The following is an 18,005-nucleotide window of genomic DNA, read 5'->3' as shown; positions in this document are numbered from 1 at the left end:
TTTGCATTTTGACAAATGGGTTCCAAACTATTACACTCTGCAACAATTCCACTGAGGTGCTTAAGGCCAAAAAACCACAAAATTAAAAAAAAGTCCTTGCAATTTGAAGAATTAAAGAATAGACTCTAAGTGGAAACCACTCTTTGCTTTAGTCTAACAATGCCCACGACAAAAAACCTTTCACTTTCGTCCATCAGTTTCCCTCCAATGAACAGTTTAAGGAGATGAAACTACTTAGCAATCCAGAAAGGTGCTCATTAAAGCATTATGCATAATGGAATAAAGGTCCAGTTTCAGGAGAGACAGGGAAGTATGGGTTGGAATAATAACTGCTCAAGTTCTTCTTTTTTAGAGCACTTCAACAAACAATAAAAGCCTTGAATAAATAGTTTCATAAGCTAATTTAAATAAAATGCAGTATCTAAACAGCTACCCACAGTCTGTAACTCTCCAAACTAATATTGACACAATATTTTACTAAGATAATTTTCACTATCAGTGTTTTAATGTCACTATTCAACCTCCTCTACTGCTGACAATGCCCCTTACACCATGTTTGCAAGGGCTGGGTAATCAACATATATATTCAATACACATATATATAAAAATACACTTTTCATTGAAATATTTTTTCTCAGCACAGTTAAAAGAGAAGACTTAATTATATCCATGTTTCCTAAAGCAAAGGCATATAGACACTGTGGGTGGCTCTTGAAACCCTTCCCTCCCTCCTCTTGTGGTGGTCCTTAAGTGTCTGGCAGCAGGAACAGCTCACATCTATGGCTACAAATGCTGAGCTTGACAATCATACATCCTCTGTGTTCCCACGGCACAAAGCTCAGTTATGGATGTCACCATGGACAAGCAACCACCACAACTGCTATGAAGCTTCCAGTTGAATGAAAAGTCATTGAAAAAACCATAGAGGGAATGGGGGGGGGGAAATAAAAATGTTCAACACACGGAGAAAGAAAGAGAAGCTCATATTGATTGTGTTGCACTAACAAAAAATGCAGCTGATGTCACCAATGCATTAATTCACTAAAGAGGGAAGTTAAAAACCAATCTTGTATCCAAGTTACTTTTTGGAAACAAGAGTGAAAAAACTTGAAAACAACTTGCTTCACCAACATCTACTAAGTCTTTAAGCACACCTTTGACGAGATATTATTTTTTTTTTCCTTTGCTTAGAAAAATTAAGTAGACCTAAACATTTGACAACACTGAATAAAATCTGAACATCACTGCTGTCATGGCCATCCATCTTTTCAGCTAATTTTCCTAAGTCTGATCCCTTCTCTATCATCCCTCCATTTTGTCCTAGTTCTGTTTCTTCCTGAACTATCTTACAGGTCTTTTTTGCTATCCATGTTGCCATGTTTAATTTTTTACTCTGTATTCCTCTCTAGAGTGCAGTCTACTTGAACAGCAGACTCCAAAGAAGTTCTCCTCAATCTCTTATCTGACTATGTCCAGCTCTATCTGATCACCTGTCCACCTGCATTTTCTCATTCTGCCACTGCAAACTGCCCTTCTTTTCAACTTTTGATTCCATTTATCTCTCCAAACAGGCCTATAGACCATGAGAATCACTTTGCCAGCAGGAATTCCACTCCCATTCTTTCATGGATGCCTTGCACAACATTAGTGTATGATCCACACGCAATATGCTTCTTTTTCCCCCCTCATCCTTTTATCATCTCCTAACCCTCTTACTCTGTCCAGGTGTTCACAGTCATTATGTCAATTTTTGGCTGTTGCCCCGATCTCTTTCATCTTGCGACGTTGTTTATAGTCGCTCTCCCCATCATATTTAATGACTCCCAGATCTGTCATTTTCTTCCAAATTACTTTTTCAGTGAGGCTGCCTCCCCTTCCACTGGCTCTGTGTATCACTCTACCCCCATATCTCCTCAAGAGTTCACCCGATTTTCTGCATTTAGCTCAGGCAGTTCTCCTTCTGCTACCTACCAGAAGACACAAACACTTGGAGCATGAGGGAACAACTGAACAGCACAACAACACAAAGCTGCATTACAGAAGGAATTCTGCTGAATCCTTGAAACTCACACCTATGAAAGATCAGTTATTAAACTCTAACTTTGCAAGTTGGTCAGTAGGATCTTAAAACTAGGCCAAACTTAAGCAGCTTTATACAGGAACAAACACATTCCAGTGTAAGGAAACCCTCCAAATTTCAAATCACTCCTCTTGTGTAAGGGTAGAACCTACTTTAGTTCTTCCAAATAATCATTTTTTTGGCCCCATTGAATAAACATTATAGGGGCTTTGTTTGAACAAAAATAAAGCAAGCAACTAGCACAGCATGTTTCCAGTCTGCTAGTCAAGGTTGGTGCATTTGTCTACATCTGAAGAGACCACGTACTCACGAGAAGCATTGAGCCACTGGTGCTCAGATAAATGACATTGCATTCACTTTTAATACAAGCAGTAACAGCACATTCTCCACCTGCAGCTTCCAACTAAATGATCTAAAAATTCAACTAAATTATCATCCATTATATCCTTGGAATAACTTCTGCATAAATGCTTTTTGAGTTTTTCTTCCATTCCATTTGTGCTCCTGACTGCTTTCCAAGTCAAAATGCACCAACCTTCTTATTCTTTTTTAAAAATTTACATCATACCTTTTCACTAGTGTCTGTAGAATCCTCACATTTCTGCACTTAAAGATGGTTAAACTCACTAGTGCTAACCACCAAGTACTTTGCTTTATCTTTTGGACAGCTAGGTGCAAGTAGCACCTACAATTATGCTCTAAAATTTATAGCAGCTTTGGGAAAAATGGATGCATGGCTAGCAACATTCCCTATTTTTCATAAATGTTATTTTTTGAAAATGTGTTAACAAATATTAAACAGGGGTTAAAAAAACCACCTTTGAGATTCCACTCCATTTCTAAGATGGCCATAGTTAAAGAAATCCGTGACAACTGTTTGATTTGGAATGACACAACTTCTGTGTACAACAGCATCTTATATTGATTTTTATATTGATTTCAAATTCAGGGTTTCATTGTCAAAAGGTGCTGATACTACATCAGCACATTTTGTGCCAAGATCTTCTCTAGACTATCAGACATTTCTCAAAGCAAATAGCTATTTATTGACTAAAAAAAATAATTTACCCTTTTGAAGGAACTGGTAATACGAGAGAAAGTACAAGATGAAAAACATTTCAGATGGGATAATTTTTATCTCAGTTTGCACAGTAGGTAACTTTTACATTTATCCCACCAGGCAAGTATATCCAAGTTTCAACAGTTGTAATCTCTGAGGGTAAAGTAACACCCAAAAAAGCTTATTTTTCTGAGTAAGTGCTGATCAACAAATGCTACTGCATCAAGTAATACGATGCTACATGAACTAACCAGTATTTTGTCACAAAGTGCCACTTAACAATCACTTTATTTTTTTGGTACAATTTAAAAGGTTGGCCTTCTGAAAACACCTTCAATTTCTAGCAATTTTGTAGTTTTACATATGAAAAGTTTACACAATCTATCATTAAAGGTAACTGAAAACTTTAGTTGACTTTGCTTGAAGAATGCTTGTTAAAAATGCAATAAAAGCACTCGCATGTTATTTTCTAAGACCAGTGTGATGGCAAAGGAGTATATGAATTTTAAAATAAAACTTCCAGAGGTGAATGTTTCAGGAGTGCCTAAAGGACTCCATCTTACCCTCTCCAAACACTGCAGGTGATGTATAATGAGAACACCAGAGGACAGAGTGAAATCTGAAACCCTGGTACTGAGACATAGTTCCTCCTCCCAAATCCCTGTCTGATCCCAAACAATAAATAAACAGAAAAAAGGATCTTATTGGATGGAAGCTGATTTCTACAGTACCTTCAGAGGTGACAGCACTAGGACACACATCTTTTAGCAGATCTCCCAAAGTATGCAACTGTCCTCCTGAAGCAATTGGTCGAAATAGCTTCTGTATAAAAGGTCTCTCTGTTGTTGCCTGTTTTAATAACAAGATTAGCAAAAACAACAATTTAAGGACCATGGAAATATGAAGTATTACTATTTGAGACAGGCAGAAGATAGGACAGAACAAGAGGCTGCAGCAGAAACAACATCTGGGCTTTGATTTGTTTTTTCCTTCCTCTTGCATTCCATTCATATCATGAAATGCAGAGAAGTTTTTGGCTGTTGATGCTCCAGAAAACTATGAAGATAATTTACAAACCATGTCATGGATATAAAAGCATTAAGTTCTTTTCTAATTAAAGAAAACCTCCTTCTGTTATGGGAATAAAATCTGCTTAAACCAAACATTTCAATATATTCTTAATTAAAGTAAAACAAGCAGTGAGCACAAACTTAGGAGCTCAGCAAACACCTGTATGTTTTGCCAAGTCAAAGCAATACAGTAACAAATACCCGACAACTTCTGCACTAGTTTGTCTTCCTGCTTTTAGACACACATCAAGCACTTTCAATGGCAAAGAAGTACCTTTACAACTTAAGCCACCTGAATTTTGCCAGGAGATTTTATGCTGAAAAATGAAAACTACTGTAGCTATGAGAACCAGAACACAATTAAAGAAAATTAAATTTAAAAAATGTGCTTTCACAGACAACCTAGAGTCTGCCTGCTTAAGGAATTAGTCAGGTGTAAACACCACACATGCACCACTTCTGTGGCAGATACACACAGGAATTCAGAGTGGTTTTAACTCTGGGTCCTGTTAGGACTTCCATATTTTCATAATTTACTTTTTTTTTTTGGAAGCAAAAAAGGCAAATCAACTGGCAGTCACTGTCCACAATGTAAGCAATAAACTCCCAGTGTTGCAGAAGCAAAGCAGCTTATAGGATCTACAGATACACTTATTTAAGAACTGTGGTTATGATAAGTAATCCCATTCTTTGAGGATCTGTATAAGCAAGCCCAGGGCCAGAAAGCATCTGATCTCAAAAGGATGGGAAAAAAATCCTGACAGCTTGACCTCTTCTCCCAAACTGGGCACCTGAGCGAGCAAACAGAAGTTAAAAACCTCATATTCAATCAACCCCAACAATTTACTTAAGTTCTAAATTGTTGCTGACAAATTTCTGCTAAGCAGCTAACTCCAGAGAGCAGCTGATGTGGCCTGCATTCCAGGGGACTGGGCTCCAGTAAATTACACTCTCGTCACATACTATCTTAATTGGAAAAAGCAATGCAGGCCACTGCTCCTTCCAAATTTCCTTTCCTACCACTCAAAGTGGTTCCTGACCTATCACAGGACTTAAAAAACAGAAACAAAACAAAACGAACAGAACATCCAAAAAATATTTTACCTGCTGGTGGAGGTTTCTGGAAAAAAATAAATAAATAGGAAGTATAGTAAGAAATGTGAAAATTAAAAATTAATGTTGAAAGGAAGTTTCAGTGTGATCCCTGTCACCTACCTACATGAAAAGCCACAGGCATTAGAATAACCATGACAACTTAATTGTCATTCACCTCTGAAACAGCAGGACAGGGAGAACTGTTGACACAGCTACCTGTTAATTCCTGCCAACAGCCTCCAAAAATGGAAAAACAGCCTTTTTCCAGTTTTTCTTACAAAGACTGATGAGGAGGAGCTGACGAGCTCCTGTAGTCAATTCTTTATGTCCTCAGGGTAGCAGAATGTGGATACAAACAGGGCTAATGGAATGTCTGAACGTTTGAAAAACGATGGGAGGGAAACCCAGCCAGCAGGATGCACCTCAGGCACATCCAGCTCGAGAAGTGAACTCTGGCACGACATACTGAAGAAATTTACCTCCAAAACATTAAGAAATTAAAATAAATAAACAAACCCCTAACCTTGTTATAGCCCAAACAATTTTCTAGCATTTTGGGTTTATTTTTCAAAAATAACCACTTATTCACAGGAGTCTAATCACAGCTCCCAAGGGTTTGCCATCTGGAGCAGCAGAAGTTGGAAATAAACATCAGAAGGATGCAAGGCAAAGGTGGTTGTCATCAACAGACTTAAAAGCCAAGAATTTCCCAAGTGCATATTGCAGTTTCTCACTATTTATTAATAACTTTCAATCAATTTTTCCCTAGTTATCATAACTTAATGCCATATTATAGCAAGAGTGAAATCCAAAGGTCTATCTTCTAGTCTCCCAGACAGTTGCTGACCACTGCAAAGCAACATCCTCAGCTGCTATCATGAAGTGTTATATAAAATTAAATTAATTTTCTGTTTTAAGTGTTGAGCAATACAGATAAAAATCACTGGTCTCCATCAATGTTAAAATGACAGAAGTAACTTCATGGTATTTATACAAGGATTGTGGTTCACAAACATAATTCTATGGGCAGAGAATGACCCCCAACATGCTTCCTCTCTCCTCCCATGCACCAGATGCTTTATGCATTAAAAGAGTCACAAGAAAAGTCCCATCCTACAGTCTAGAATGTTTATAGGATATTTTTTCAAAGTATCTTTGTCACATAGCAGCAAAAATGATTTTAGAAAAATAAGTGTTGTAGCTAGTAATATGTCCAACTTGACCACAGCTTTCTACTCCAGTATTTACTACAGCACCACATGAAGGACTAGCCAACATGAGTAAGTGCTCACATAATGTCATGTTTTGTACAATATTTGCTTAATCAATCATGCAAAACAGTACTATCTGTAACCTCACCCACAAAGACATCACTGGTTAACTGTTAAAACTAACAAAGACTTGAAATAATCTACCTCAGGCCTAAAGCAGGTATTTGTGCAGCATCCATCATCTTTTCCTACAAAGATTTTACAGCTCCTGCAGAATATAGAGCTTTTAAAATTATTTTATTTCACAGTCTAACCCCAGTGTAGCTGTGAGCTGTCCAAAAATGCTGGATGCATATGCACGATACACCAGGAGGGAGTCAATCAGTAATTGCTAGTGACAGATCTACAAATAAAATGCCTTCAAGTATATGAGCATATTAAGACAACCACCTGGCCCAAAACTTGCAGTGCATTTTGCACTGATCATGTCCACAATTGGTATCAAATAATCAAATTTTTATGAAAGCAAATATTCAACTCTGAAGTTTACATTCTAGAAAGCTGGACTTAGAATCATAGAATCACAGAATGGTTTGGGTTGGAAGGGACCTTCAAGACCATCCAGTTCCAACCCCCCTGCATGGGCAGGGACACCTCCCACCAGCCCAGGTTGCTCCAAGCCCCATCCAACCTGCCCTTCAACACTGCCAGGGATGGGGCAGCCACAGCTTCCCTGGGCAACCTGGGCCAGGGTCTCACTACCCTCACACTCCAGAATTTCCTCCTCATGTCTCACCTCAATCTCCCCTCCTCCAGTTTTCATCCATTCCCCCTTGTCCTCTCCTTCCCTGCCCTTGTCCCAAGTCCCTCCCCAGCTTTCCTGGAGCCCCTTCAGGCACTGGAAGGTGCTCTAAGGTCTCCCTGGAGCCTTCTCTTCTCCAGGCTGAACACCCCAACTCAGCCTGTCTCCAGAGCAGAGCTGCTCCAGCCCAAGGATCACCTTTGTGGCCTCCTCTGGACTCTCTCCAGGAGCTCCATGTCCTTTCTGTCTTACTGCAACTGAAATTTTTCATTCTTTTATGCACCACACAGCACTGCAAATCTTATGCTTCACAGAACAAATGAAGACTTTATTCTTTTTAAAGAAACAACAGCGATAGGAAAGGGACAGTGAAAACAAAATTACACTGCAGTGAGAAAAAAATAGATTAAAATTTCCTACTCAGGTATATGGTGCTGGTGAGAGTTATAAGTGAGAGAAAGTTTTAAGAGGCCCTTAAAGGAAATGTAAAGCCTCAGAGGATCAGAGACAAGGTATACAGTTACATACCGTGCTAACAATTATAGCCCTTTTTCTTCCCTATCATCCTGCCAAAAAAAAGAGTAGTCAGCTTGCCTGGTCCTTTTCAAACACTGCATGAAATGCACAATTAGATTAGTCAGATATTTTATACAGGATGCATCTTAAAATGAAAAACACAACTCACTAACTGTTGGGTTTTAATCTGTAAAAATTAAGAGTTACCAGTATTTCCATCTAGAGGAAGGGATTTGGATTTTCTGCCTTAACACTCTGCTGCTGCTCCAAGAGTGTTTAAACAAATAAAAAGTTACCATACATACTGAACCCACAAAGTAAAAAAAGAATTCCTTACCATTCCCACACATGCTTAAGTTGGCAGCCTAAAACTTAGACTTCCCTACATCCTCCACCGTATTTTCAGTAACTTGTCAAGTTCACAGTCTGTGCTGTTTCATAATGAACCACTTGACACTGAAAAATCTTTGATAATTGGATCATTTTAAACTGATTTCAACTCAACTAAGAAGCTTTAAAAGTAATAAGAATTTGGATAATGATCTAAGTTATTTTATATAAAAAGGAAAGTACAGGAAAATCAGCTGCTCCCTGAAAATAAAATATTAATATATTATGATATTGTGGTGCCTATTTCATCATTCAACTAATAAAAGCTCACAAAAAGAGCTAAAATATCCCTGCATCACTTTTTCTTATTAGTCCAGTATTTTTTCTGTGCTGCAAGGAACTTGTATCACTGTCCTTAAAATCACTACATTATTAATCACAGACTTGCTCCAAGCAGCAGTTACAAAATTCAATTTACAGGTGTTGTGGTACCAGCAAAGCTGAATTCTAGAAAAGTAGAAGTTTAATAAATAAGTTACTCAGAATATTCATAGTGCTTTATTAAGCCTGAAGTTACCTGAAGTCCTGCATTAAGAAGTATTAATTATTCTCCCCTGTTTCCTTAAGTGATTATTTTACTTCAACATATCAAATTCAATGCTAACAGGCCACAGACCAGGAAAAAAACCAAGAGTGGACAAAATTTGTACCTATGTTATTAAATCATTTTAACTGACTTTTCTTTCTGTTCCCTCCAAAGATTCTGTATGAGCTCTTAACCTGCCACAACAGGAGCTTCAAGAAGAGCTGTTGTCATATGCCCACAGGTTTACAGTGAAGCAATTCCAGTGCGAAAACCAGCAGAGAGGCTTCCAGAGAGAGACTTCCAGAGAGAGACAGGGTGAAGCTTACAGCCTTGTTTTTGGCTCAGTTTGTGAGAAGGACACAAGGTTACTTCCCAATTGCTCCAAAGCCCAAGACTGCACTAATGTTTGCAAATTGCTGCTGTCTGATGGCAACAGACCCGCAAAAGGGAGGCAATTCAAATGCTGATCATATTTATTATACTACTGAAACGAGGTATTTCCACAAGCCTGTCTCAGTTAAAAAAATGTCAAACCAACTTATTTCTACACCAACAGCCAAAGTACAAGGTTGTCTCTGCCACTCTGGAGCACAGAATCTCACACCATGTGGAGTTCAGGAAACTCGGTGCTTCACCAAGATCAAAATGAAACACACCAAAACACCTGCTTTTATTTTTATCTATTTATTATCTAAAAAGAACACGTTCCACTTATTGTTAAGAAGTTCCTTAGTAGCACTGGTGACACTGCTGCCAGCACATATAATTTATCCTTGTCAATTTCTTTGCTAGAAGGAACATACCATTCTCTTAGAAAGTATCTTCGTGCAGCTTGGGCTAAAGAAACTCTCTCAAGAGTAAGAAATACATACACACACTGAGAGAACCTTCAAAGATCTTGCTCTTCCTTCAGATATTTATACACATTAATGAGATTCCCCCAGAGCCTTTTCTTCTCTAGGCTGAACAGTCTCTCAGCCTTTCCTCCCCTCATATTAGATGCACCAGTCCCACAAACATTCTAGTGGCCCTTTGCTGGATTCTCTCCAGTAGCTCCATTTTTCTTCTGTATTGGGGAGGCCAGAACTGGACACAATAGGTCATACCAGTGCTGAGTTAAGGGGAAGGACCACCTCACTCAACCTACTGGCAACACTCCTCCTACAGCAGCCCAATTTTTTTGGGCACTGACATCTACAACATAAGCATGTCCTTGAAGCATTACATTTATTTCCCAGGAAAGGATTTGTATTTGCAAATTGGTAAAATATCAGGGTATTTGACGAGTCAATAACAAATCAACAGTGACTTTCTCAGCTGCAGTGTCTGATGTGGCATATGCAGACCTAAGACACATATAAGCAACAGAGTGCTGACTACTTATGAAGCAAACAACTTTAGAAATAGATTTATGTCCCCCAAAAGCAAACACTACACTGCTTGCTTAAGAGCAATGAATAGTACAATACTTCAAACAACACTTCCAATCTACTTAGAAGCCTTAAAAGCAACAATTAGTTTTCTAAAATAATTATTAACTAGAAGAAGCCCCTATAGCCAAGGATAGCAGAAGTTCAGAAATTCATTATTGTTAATTCATAATGTGTTCCTAGAGTACAGTGACACATCCCACTTCCTCATAGCTTTGTTTCATTCCACACTTACCCGTGTTCAGTTTGCTTTTGGCCTTATGTAAAGTGCAAAGAGAACTCACAGGATCACAGAATCTTAGAATCATCAAGGTTGGAAAAGACCTTCAAGATCATCAAGTCCAACTGTCAGCCCTACAACCTGAACGCACATGATAATTACAATATTTGGTTATTAAAAAAATTACATGTCTCTGTTTCAAGTGAGAAGTAACATCCTCACACAGACAGTGGTTCCAGAGGAGTCTTGGCACCTTCCAAAAAACAGAACACTTCCTGTATTTCCTAATCCTCAATTTTGTGCAAAAGTTAACCTGTTTGATTTATCTCTTTTATTTAAAAATGAGTAAAGGAAAAATAAGCTGGGACACTGATACTGAGAAATCAGAAGAGATTCTGCCATGACTTTCATCTATGCAGTTACCTTTTTGCATTGTCATTAACACAGGCTGTCCTTTGTTCCAGGCTAATTCCTAAACAGTAGGCACTACATACCCTACACAACCACAGAAATAACCCTCAAAGATTACATTCCTCATCCCTGTGAAGAAAAAAAAATAATAAAAAAAATCCACATCTGCTTCTCCCCTTTTCCTGAATGCAAAGCAGTTCTACCAACTGGGTGTCCTGGTTTGGGTGTTTTTTTGCTATTACACCAAAGTACAAGAGCCAGTCTCAGAGGAATACAGCTCTGGATTGCAAGTTTCAGGTAGCAAAAATCCCTCTTCCTACAAATAAAGAATTTAACCACATAATGAAGCACGTAGTGAAAGTGGCAAATCAGTTTGTGTTGGTTAAACCAAATGAAACAAAGAAGTGATCAGCTTTAATGATCAAAAGGCAGCAATATATTAAAGAGCACTGCATTTAAATAATAAGATATAATGGTGACTTTACAGACTTAACTTAAATGAACTACTGTTTCATTCATTGTCTTCATCCCAGCATCTCAACATACTCATATTCTTAAGAAGCAATGCTCAAGGTTGAGGTGAAAAGTGCATTTTTTAAAGTGCATGCATATATTAAATAGTCTAAATTGGTTTAAATTCAAATTTGCAGCATGAATATTTGCATAAGCTTATTTATATCCAAGTCTGTTACCATAAGACAATTCAGATAAAACATGAAAAATTCGTTTTATACAAAAATAATTTCTTAAAAAAAGTACCTACCAATTTGTGATGAGGGAGTGCATAAAACACTTGCTAAGATTAAGGCATCTTCAAAGTAGGATTTTTTTTTTTCCTTCCCCAAAAGCATTAATTATTTCATTGTAACACAAAACATATTTTTACTTATATTTTGCTAACAAAAAACCCCAAACCAACCATTTACATAAAGTTAACTTATTAAACTACTCGGATGCTACTGTTTTTGACACACCTAGATCCTTCTAAGATAAATTACTATCTGATAAAAAAAGATTTTAAATAAAATACTACCCACTTTTCCCCAATATGCAATTTTTTTGTTTATCCCTGTATTGTTTTAACTAGTTACAATGTAATTCAGAACCCCAAACTATTTTTCACACAGTTCTTTGTATACAAGCTTCATCTACATTCAACTCAAAAGGATTAGTGCAGCTCCTGTTGACAAGCCTGAGCAAGGTGAGAACTAACTAACCCAGGAACAATTCAGTCATGGATCAGGGAAGTTTCCCAAACCCAAGTTTTACAGCCCCATTTCTTCTGTGCCTCCTTCCTCGAGTGCTATGCAACTTCTACAGCAGCTCTGAACCAGGAAGACTCACAGTTTTACAGATAACTTTATATTATATTAATGTATATTTATCTATGTATGTATTTTTTAAAAGAACTGCATGGACATTCATATCATCACAGAATGGTCTGGGTTAGAAGGGACCTTCAAGATCATCCAGTTCCAACCCCCTGCATGGGCAGGGACACCTCCCACCAGCCCAGGTTGCTCAGAGCCCCATCCAACCTGCCCTTCAACACTGCCAGGGAAGTGTTTGAGAAAGTATGCTATAATGCCAAACACCTAACAAACGTTCACCAGTGTTGGTTTGAGCTAGCCCATTTCACTTTGCACTTAGAGTAGCCCAGAAAAGCTTACATAATTATGGAACCTCACCTGGTGACAGTGACCTTCAACTCAAGCTGACAACTTGCCAAATTGCTATTACTTTCAGCACTGAACTAAGCAATCAAGTATTCATAGCAACTTATGGACCATGCTGTCCATACACCACACTTGATACAAGGGTTGTTTTTTCTCCAATAATGAGGCACTATGAAAAATATTTGCCTACCAAACCTTTTAAACTTTAAAATCAAAGTTCTATGAATGGGAAAGTAATTTAAAACTGATGAAAGTGTGCTAGTGCTTCTTCAGTGCTGAACCATCAACTACTCAGTTGATGAACCAGAGCTCATTTTTTTGCTTTTCAGCACAAAAATTCAGCTGAGTGCAGTTCTGTTTCCCTATTCATTCAAACTTCCTCTTTGTAAAAGGAAGTTTTTAAGAAATAAGTGTGTCTATTTTCAGCAGGTGATTTATGAAAACGTCATTTTTAATACACAGGAAAAAAGTTAAATAAGGTACTACACACAGGTCTCTTCAAGAGCCAACAAGACACTGACACTTGCTGTGTTGTGTTGCCCTCTTCAGGTCGACTTACATGTTCTAATTCTTTTGCTTGAAAAGTCACTGCATTTCCAACCTCTTTAATAAAAATATTCAAATTTGCAGTTTCAAGTGGCAGCTAGATCTACCTCCGTCCCACCAGTACCTCAAGTATTTCTGATCTAGAATCCTACAGAAATAAGCTTTATTTTTTGGCCTCTACGTATCCCTGACTTTAATACTAATCTCAAGGATTATCAAAGCGTCAGCTAGCGTTTGAAAAGATGACTAAAAAACCAACAACTGGTAAGTAAGCCTCACGACAAGAGGCTTAAAGAGCTCAATTGAGTCAGCTTCCCAAAGAAAACTGAAGCTGCTGAAATTAGTCTGCACGTGAATTTGGAGGTTGAAAAGTCAGATGACTTAGAAGTCCTGGAAGGTAGACCAAAATCTAGAAACCAGAGTTAAGACAAATTCAGCCTTGAAATGCAATAAAAGCTTTTCACCAACACCAAAATAAGATTTTAATGACCTTCTAGCATATAAGGATGGATTCTTTATTACTTGAAAGCTTTACAGGTGGACCCAGTATATTGCCAAACAACCTGCTTTGATCAGCTTTGAGTAGCTGTTGTAACATGGGCCAAATTGTGATGCTGACGTGCACACTTGTAATAGGTTTTCCAATTGATTATCTGAGCTCTGCCAATTCATGTGGAAATGCAAATAAAACAATATTCTGTTGCTTGGGAAAGGGCCACGCTTGGACTTCACACTCATTTATTGAGCCAGCTACTAATAACCTCCTAGAATATTTCATTTCCCTCTCTCTCACCTTGCTTTTTTTAGAGGACAGTGATGATAGACATTTCAATCTATTTAGACATCTCAGTACTGCAACTTTGACAGGAAGAGCAAAGCCTTGGATTTAATGGAGAATTTATTAAATATAAAGAATTTCACTCACATTGCTAAGGCAGATAAAAATCATAACAGTTGGTGATTGTACAAATTAATCACAACATCTTAAGGGACTTGTGATAGGAAAAACCTGCTCAAAGCTGTAGTCTAGTATGGAATTAGGCATTCAAATTAATAACCCTTAGAAAACAGAGGCAAGGAAATGCTCATTTCAGTACAATGACATGTCCCAGTATCCAGAAAGAGGAATAAGCAAACAAACAATGCCAGATCATCCCCTTTTGAGTTAGCAAACATAAAACAGACACTTGCCTTAAACCAAGTGTGATGCTTGAAAAGCTCAGAAGAACTTGTAATTAATAGTTTTAATGCATTTTCTTTCACATACTTTTGTAATTTTACTCTCAAAAGTGAAATCCTATTTGCAACCTCACATCCTATATACTCGTATGGCAGACTGCTGAGGAAAGGAGAAAGACTGACAGACAGGTAGAGAGCAAGGAAGAGCAAGTGAGGGAGTGTGACATTAGGAGAGAGCAAGATACCAAAACTCTGGGATGACTGCACACTAAACTTAAAACAACTGAGACTCAGAGTGCTCTCATCTGCAGTGTAAGAGGGCAGACAGGGGTTCATTAGGGAAGTCTCTATAAGCACACAGAGACTCCTCTCCAGAGTCTGACTAACATGCCCCGTGTCAGTGCCAGGAGCCGAAGGCTGATAAAAACTTCCTGCAATCTATCAGCCATATAGTTTGTTCAATTAGAAAGTGCAAAACCAGCTGATCTTATAAACATGGGCAAATAAATCCTCAGGCCAAACTAGCTCTGTACAAGAAAACACTCATAAATGCATAATATACTCAAAACATTACTATTATTTTCTTTCTTGCTGTTAAAAAACAAGTGAAAAAAGCGCTGTAGTCAACAGTACTACCAGACAAAAAGGTAACATGTTTCTGTGCAACTGTCAGCTGAAGACACAGCAGCTTGGAAGCTTCATCAACTCTGAAGTGATGAAGAGGGGAATTTTCTTTTCTGGATGCATGTAAGCAAAAGCATCACAAAAATATAACCATTCTTTTTAAACCGTCTCTGGTAGAAAAAAGTTTCCACCTATGTCAAAGGTTTGTCTTGTGCAAGTTTAAACTGTGTTGTATGGAACTATGACAAGTGGAAATAAAATCTCCAGGATCTCTTAGCTAACACTCAAAATTGCAAGTGAGTTGATCCTTAGCGATAACTCAGTTGTTTTCTTCATCTTCTACAGCCAATGCCAAGATTCTGGTCCAATCTTAGCTGCTACACTTAAAAGAAGAGGGGCTGGACAAGGACTTTAAAAATTACCCGTGGTTACTCTAGTTCTGACTTACCCAAGCATGACATTTGTATTTTTTGCCATCTCTTTCTCCCCCACACACCATCAGATTTGGATAGCACACCACAAGATATGATTCATATTATTCTTTAGAAATGTATTTTAACAGATAAGCTTTACAACTGAAAGAGTGTTTGAGTTTTGAAAATATCAGTGAAAAATATGCCAGATTACTTCTTTTTTTCTGCAGCAGCTTTTCCCAGTCACATTTCATCATTGCTAAGACTGATTTCTCTTAGCTGGTATCATCATGTCTTTGAAGGAAAGCAAACTCATCCACCTCACACTGCCAAAACACAGCCTAGGCAGTTCCCTTCACAGCATTTCCTTCTAATAATTTTGGGGGTAATGAAAGGTATGGAGCTAGAGAGAAGGAACTCTCCCCACTGGAGACAGTGCCTAGTAATTTCCTGCCATCCACCTGTATATCTTTAAGTATCTACAAAAACACTGTTTGAAAACACAAAGGGGATAAATGTCCAATGTAACAGAAACGCAGGCTAAATTGGCTTTCAGGTACTTATGAAAGGATATACAAGAAACCAATTAGAATACAAAGCTGACTTCTACCAGCACTAATGGAAATTAGATGCAGTTGGGGTTAAATACATCTTAAGGATACTTCTGAATCAGTTACTTCAGTATATACAAGTCTGTCATTAAGTACTGTAAAATCATGTTAAAACTACAGGAATTAACTCCTTGCTTGAAATCCAATTATAATCTTACTCTGACTAACACTGAGAATTCCTTTAAATACATAGACTTTTATGACTAGTAGTAATCAGTACACCAACCAACAAACCCAACTCAAAAACTAAAAACACCTGCATCCACTTATTTTGAAAAAAGAGGAACACTACTGAAATATTTAGAAATATTAAGAGCAGCTTTACTGAAAATAATATACACTGACCTTCTCAAAGGCTATCTCAGCATCAGCCTTATTTGTGTTTGGTCTTCTATTCTTAGATACTCTGGGTTTGAACTACAGCAAGTAAGTGTTTCCAATTTAAAAGATTATGAGAATAAAGACAAGGGATACTTGCTAAATGGATAGATACTATGGAAATAGATTAATTTATTTATTTTTTAAATGTTTTACTAGCATGAAATCACCTGATATCTTAGAAAACTTCCCTCCTGGCTTACAGGTCTGTACCTTATTCAGACTGCAAAACCTCCATTTCGCAAACCCATTTACGTGATTTCTATGAATAGGCTTAAAAAAACCCCCCACCTATCAGAGAACAAACAAACAACTTAGTCACAAACCAAACAAAATGGTGTGAGCAAACTACTTTTCCTGATACATACTTTTTGATACTTACACAAACCTTGCCATCTGCTGTGATCTCTGACAAAACAACTGACTTCCGTTCTCAATCTAAGGTTTCACTATGACAGTAAAAATCTTTTATCTAACACTAAAAGTTACTTCAGTTCCACTGCAGGACTGTGTAGGTCTGCATGGTCATTAAAACCTGTTACAAAGGAGTATCAGACTACTCAGTACTATGAAAAAAAGGAATTTTTTTTTTATAGTTACAGGTGTAAAACTTAAATAGATGAACACGTTTCAAAGACGAAACAGAGCGGAACTGTTTAATTTCTGGAGAGGCTACATTAATTCCGGATGAGCTTTTAACCATAGTTGATTCCAAACTTCATGATGACCTCAATGCTATAAAAACTTCACTTTATTGAAAAATGGTAAGGATTCCAAAGAATATGCCTCCAAACAAACCGCTGAGAAAAACAGAGCACTGATTTATTAAAACAGAAAACATAATTCAAAGCCAGTGTTGGATTGTGAAGTACAGAATTAGAAGACTGAAGTCAGAACTAGATGCAAGAACTGTGCCATTTTATTCACCACATAATGCCAACAATAAAAGAAGCACACACAGTGGCTGAGGGAAAAGTGTTGCTGCTGAAATGTTTGACTTGACCTTGCAGAGGGCATTTTGCATCCCAAGCAGCCTTCCTAGTTAGCAGTTATTATTAATGAAAGAATTAGTTTTTAGTTAAACAACAAAAAACAACCACAAACATGATCTATATCAGCCTTAGCACATTCTCCAGCATTTCACACTCACAACATAACAAATGGTAATTACCTATTGGAATAATTACAGTCTATTTTATTTTGCAAGTTCACACAACTCAAAGGTCCAGCACAGATGAGCAGAGAAAGTTCTACCATAATGTCAGAAAAGGGAACATGTAATTCTGAGAACAATTATGGTATATGACATCTCAGCGGAGGAGTTTGGTAAAAGTGTTTCTATTTTGTTGTCTCCTACCTGATAAATTCTAAATGGGATGTATCGAAATCCATTATCTTCTGGAGGATACTCCATGAGTTTTCGATTTATTGCCCAAAACTGCTCAAATTTATCTGTGAAGGCAGAATTAGATTTTGTTAATATTAATAACATATTTCCTTTTTTTTCAGCAAAAAGATAAATGAGACGTAACTGGAACAACATGTCAACTTTTCTTACAGAGGTCTGACCTGTATGTATTTATTTTCCCCATGTTTCTCCTCCCTATTTAGCCCGAAGCCAAAGGTAAATCATCTGCATTCTCTTGTGGGAACAGTGATGTGACAACTTACACAACTGAAAGAGAAAGCAACTTGAACTCGTATCTTATCTCCCACTGTTAGGGAAATATCGGGCCACAAATTACAGATTTTATTACCTCAATTAAC

At 37.6% G+C, this 18,005-nt stretch overlaps 1 protein-coding gene across 5 annotated transcripts in view; it reads right to left on the bottom strand.

Annotated features, from left to right (window-relative positions):
* Positions 1-18,005, bottom strand: part of ATG5 (autophagy related 5) — a 67,646-nt gene that overhangs the window by 19,693 nt on the left and 29,948 nt on the right. For all 5 annotated transcript variants that reach the window (XM_051613173.1, XM_051613175.1, XM_051613177.1 and 2 more), the window contains exons 6-7: positions 17,596-17,690; positions 3,872-3,989 (exon numbers count right to left, since the gene is read on the bottom strand). In XM_051613173.1, the coding sequence (XP_051469133.1) occupies positions 3,872-3,989; positions 17,596-17,690 (213 nt within the window). The remainder of the gene's footprint in view (positions 1-3,871; positions 3,990-17,595; positions 17,691-18,005) is intronic.

Source organism: Apus apus, chromosome 3, assembly GCF_020740795.1.
Source record: "Apus apus isolate bApuApu2 chromosome 3, bApuApu2.pri.cur, whole genome shotgun sequence".
In the NCBI taxonomy this organism is placed as follows: Eukaryota; Metazoa; Chordata; class Aves; order Apodiformes; family Apodidae; genus Apus; species Apus apus.
Note: the sequence above shows the minus strand (reverse complement) of the source record. Positions and strands in the feature narration are given on the sequence as shown.